Below are 5,000 nucleotides of genomic sequence, written 5' to 3' on the forward strand. Positions count from 1 at the left end.
GGGTCGAAAGGTCCATTACGCTTAACTTCATACTTTCCATTCGATCCATCTGGAGAAAAAAAATTAACACACATGACCTCTGGGTGTTTCTTAATTAGCCGCGCATGCCTTGTACGTTTCTACAAAACAATATTTTCAAGTCATTTCCATATATATGGGTTATTGACCAAGCGTGAGGTCAAGATGGCTGGATATTGGCCAAGTTCTTTTTTCTCGTATTCATGGACTGAGACGAAGTCGAGGTCCATAAACACGCAAAAGAAGAACGAAGCCAATATCCAGCCATCTGGACCAAACAAGCTTGGTTAATAAAGGATTTATCACATGGGATAAAACACCAAAAATCGATCTTTGATCTTGCGGGACCAAGCGAGAAGTCCCGAGCGGGCAGTATAGCTCCATCTTGCCCGCTCGGGTAGCCAATCACAGCGCGGGATTTGGTTCATCTTCCCCGCTCACGGAGCTGGTCATATAATAAATGTACTTACTGACTGAGTGGAAGGACCGGACGGGAAAGTAATTGGCCCGAGATCATGAGGCGGCTAGTTTTGGCGGGCTGTATTCCGAGGGCCACATATTTTTCTATCCGGCCTGACCTAAACTCAGTCAATAAGCATTTTATCATTATGGGCTCTTTACGCTCAATTCACGAGCACCCAGAAGATGAAGTTTGGACAAATAAGTTTTAAATTTGCACAGAAAGACTATCTAATATGTTGTTTGTATTAATTTTGCTTTCCCTGGCTGTAATAACTTAAATATTTAGAAGCGACGAAATCCTCTAAAATCGCACCGCACAGAGCAGTACGTGTTCCTAACTGGGCCGTACAGCTTTTCCGGCTCTCCTTGCGCTAATGCGTACAGCCCTCATACGGGGATTTTCCAAATAGTATTACAATGAAAGTGCGTGCCGGCCTGTACAGGTCATATGATAACTCAATATTATGTAATTAGATTGATGGAAAGATTAAAATAAAAACATATATAACTAGACCCTCCGTGAGGGTACACTGGGTTGCCTGTGGTACGTGCAGCGTTCCACGCATTTTTTTCCAGTTGGGGGGGCGGGGGGAAAGGGTCACCCAGAAGTCATACCAGAAGTCATACCAGAAGCCATACCAGCAGAGGATCTTTGGCTCACAGGTCCTCACACGTTCGTACCACGAAACAGATCCTTTTCTGAGGTTAAAAACCTGGCTACCGGCCTATTAATCAATCATTTGTCAGAAAGAAGAAATTCCTGTCCTCTTTAAAAAAAATTGACACGCATTGCTTACGTGTGGTAGTGAAGTAACACAGCGATTTATTCCATAATGTCAAGTAAGCTGTGTGTTGTCTTCCTGGAGATTCAAGTTGTCCTTGCGTAATATGTAGCTCTAACAGTGCACGATATTGTTTTGGTATTGTCTATCATTGTAGTGCCATGGTAGAAGTCTTGGGTAAATAGCCTGAGAAGACATGTGGTTACTAGCAAAGTACTGAGCCCAGAGAGATTGAAGAAAATAAATGGGAAGTGAAAAACATTGTCTTCTGGGATGACATGTTGACAGTTGTCTTTGCGTAATATGTAGGTCTAACAGTACACGATATTGTTTTGGTATTGTCTATCATTGTAGCGCCATGGTAGAAGTCTTAGATAAATAGCCCCTTGAGAAGACATGTGGTTACTAGCAAAGTACTGAACCCAGAGAGATTGAAGAAAATAAAAGGGAATCGAGAAACATTGGCTTCTGGGCTGACATGTTGATCATGCAACTTCTTTCCACCACAAGTGTAAGCGTGCACTGACAGCATCTGACAGCTTTGCAAACAAAAGTTGAAAGCTGAAGTTATACCACTCAGTATCAGAAGCATAATTAGTACTGGACCGAAAACTCTATTTTAATGCTACCAACTGCGAACCAAGCAAGATACAGATTTTGTTAGCTTGCTTTATGCAAAACAAATATTGACGTAAAAGTAAATAAATATGGATACACAATTTTTAAGAAGACCAGAAGGAAGTTTCAGGACGGTCGATCGAGAATAAAATGTTTTGCCATCGGTAACAAAATCTACGACATGAAAACAACATTAATTTTGAACCACGAATATAAAAAGTTACCATCAGCAAAAAACAGTTTGGGAGATTTTAGTTGTTTTGTTGTAATTGTACAAGTTTGGCTGCACCGAGTAAATCGCACATCGAATTCAGCGGGTGCTCTGATCAAGTTACCGCGTTATTTTACCGCGGCATGTTTACTCGCGAAACAGTGAAGCAACTGTGTCAAATGATGCCAAGCTACCGGGTTTTTGTTTTTGTTAGTTTTCTTTTTCTTTCGATTGTTATAAATTTTGACAAGAAATGTGCGCATTCAACACAAAGATCACAATCGCCCAACTCTCAGAGGTTGACCATTGTTTCTGGAAAATCAAAAATTTACTCTCCAAGACAAGGTTATTTATCACCAGGTAATTCCATCGTTTTGGTAATAGCAGCTACTTTATTATTCATCAGCGTCACAATCTTTTGCCGATTTTGGGGGTCATTTTGTTGAAACTCAAGCACGCTTCCAACAGACCTGTTTATTTTCGTGACTTATGCGTTACCACAAAAATTCTCCCCGTATTCTCTCATGTATGCAAATTTGCTAAGCTCGAAAATTACACAACATGATAAATTTACAAAAGCTGGAAATTTCACAGAAATATTTTCCACCGAAACATTTATTGAAACAAGCAATATATTTGCTATAAGAGGCAAGAAACCCTTCCTATTTCAGTTGCGTGCGTGCAAGCGAAACACACAATCACAAAGCATATGCAATTAAATAAATTTCTGACAGTTCACATTCAACCCTTTTCGAAAGAACCTTGACCGTAAATAATAAAGCACAAAAGAGACAACACATTTACAATTTTTTTTAACCTTTGCAGAGTTGAGTACAAAATGAATGTTACTTGCCAGACAAACAGGCAAACTTTAAATAGATGCGACTTCAGTAAACACTGTGAGACACACAGCAGAGATCACAGATCTACTTGTGGTGTTCGATTCCTTCTGTGTCTTTGTTGCACCCGTAAGTTACCAGAGAAATTTCCATTTGGTTTCAGTGTTGTACTTAACACCACCTTAGGCTTGGCGAAATATTAGAAGTACAGCATATTTTGATTTCGGCTCGACGGGCGAAAGATTCACGCTGTCGAAGTCCATTACTCGTCGCTTTTAAGATTCCAGATCTTTATGTTTCACCGCCTGTCTTGACGTTCCATTCTGGAGCTCCATATGGGTATATTTTCTTTAAAGATGTACTAAAACGCCATTCGCGTTACAATGACTTCCGACGTCATTACAGGTTAATTGTGCAGAGCAAGCTACGCATTACCCCAGCCCCCTCAAACCTAACAAAATACGCACAGAAGACTCTATGCACAAAGACAGCACTTAGCAGGGGAGTGACAGGCAAGACTTTTACCGACACGGAAAAAAATACTTAAAAAAATAAAACGGAAATCTACCCATTTTCCGACTGGGTTTGGCAACCCAGTAAAAATGCTAACAACACCACTAGTGAGGATAATTGCAAACGATACAAGTAATTGCACATGAAATAGCGTTACAGCTCCAAATACAAAGGGATTCAGTAACAGCAGAAAACAAAAAGCCATGATAATACAAATAGACAGAAAATTCACCTTTTTCAGAAATTTAACTAAATGCATCCGGCTAGGCGTACATCTCTGCGACTAGCCCGATACCGCTAGCACTAACTTTAAGATCAGGAACTTTCTTCTTCAGGAAACTTTCACAGTTCTGTGCTTCTCTCCTTTGGCATTTGGTTTTCAGTGCAGTTCATATCATGATTTTTACATATTTGTTCATTTAGTACACATTTGTTCTCAACATATAAACTTTCTTTCAGTTTGCGGACCAACCCCGGCCAAAACAATCGCTCAACAGCATCTTTTAGTGTGGGTCTACCGCAAACGGCGTGTGCATAAGTGAGTTGTTTGAGCGTTCCGAGGAAGAAGCTTAATACAACAAAAAGCAATATGCTCACAAACGACATACTGTTATGGGCTGCACACTTCGCCACAACTTGATCGCGCAAACAAATGATATTTGGTATGATCACGCTCAATCATATGGTTTTGCCTGTCAATAAAAGGCATTATTATACTTATTATACTTAGGATCGAAATTCTCCAATCACAATTAGCTATTTTAACAACTTGTTTCCTCAGAAGGACGTCTCTGAAGATGCCCAATCAAAACATGACGACTTCCATCCACTTAGTGCTATAAATTCACACAAACCACCAACGCCTGCCTTCCTTCGGTTATTTCAGGAGGGGTTAGTTCATATCTGTCTATCGTTAGAATCTCTCGACTCCTGTCTCGTGTTGCTATCGCACACCCACTAAAATTCGCTCATTCCTGGTCGTTTTATTCCTACTCGTTTAGAACCAAACAACTACCTCCTAAATGTCAACACCAGTAAATGATCACGCAAACGAAGCCAATGGCGAGAAATAATATTTCAACTGAATAGCTTGAAATAAAATTTGCGCGAAATCTCTCTCTTTAAAAAAGTTAAAGAATTATAAGGGCCGTTTATACGAGCGAAAATAAAACGCGAACAGCCCATATAAATGATGCAAAATCTACGTTCACAGCTTTCTCAAGCCCCGGCTTATCCTGGCCTGGGAGTTTATACTCGTATAAATAGTTCCTTTGGCGTACAGAGTAAGCCGCGGCTTATTTTCTCTCGTATAAAAGACCCTATTGTTGTTTTCTCAAGTTAACAATAACTTCATTTTACACAAGAGTGATTATACTGAAATCTTTTTCTGACCTTAATTAAAAACGATCGCCAGCTGTAATCATTTGCCAGAACGATCATGCCTACAAATTCCTGTCATCTTTATTTAATGCGTATTAAATTTCAACTCACTTATGCAAATTAGTTAAACTCGAATACTACACAGCACAATGCACAACAGTTGAAACGTCTCACAAA

The 5,000-nt window shown here is 39.8% G+C and overlaps 1 protein-coding gene across 1 annotated transcript in view; it reads right to left on the reverse strand.

Annotated features, from left to right (window-relative positions):
* LOC137991265 (uncharacterized) overlaps positions 1-5,000 on the reverse strand; it is a 94,405-nt gene that overhangs the window by 11,736 nt on the left and 77,669 nt on the right. Inside the window, exon 6 of the mRNA XM_068836377.1 lies at positions 1-49. This exon is cut by the window's left edge and continues 119 nt beyond it. Coding sequence (XP_068692478.1) covers positions 1-49 — 49 coding nt within the window. The remainder of the gene's footprint in view (positions 50-5,000) is intronic.

The sequence above is a fragment of the Montipora foliosa genome, chromosome 2 (assembly GCF_036669935.1).
Source record: "Montipora foliosa isolate CH-2021 chromosome 2, ASM3666993v2, whole genome shotgun sequence".
Classification (NCBI taxonomy): domain Eukaryota; kingdom Metazoa; phylum Cnidaria; class Anthozoa; order Scleractinia; family Acroporidae; genus Montipora; species Montipora foliosa.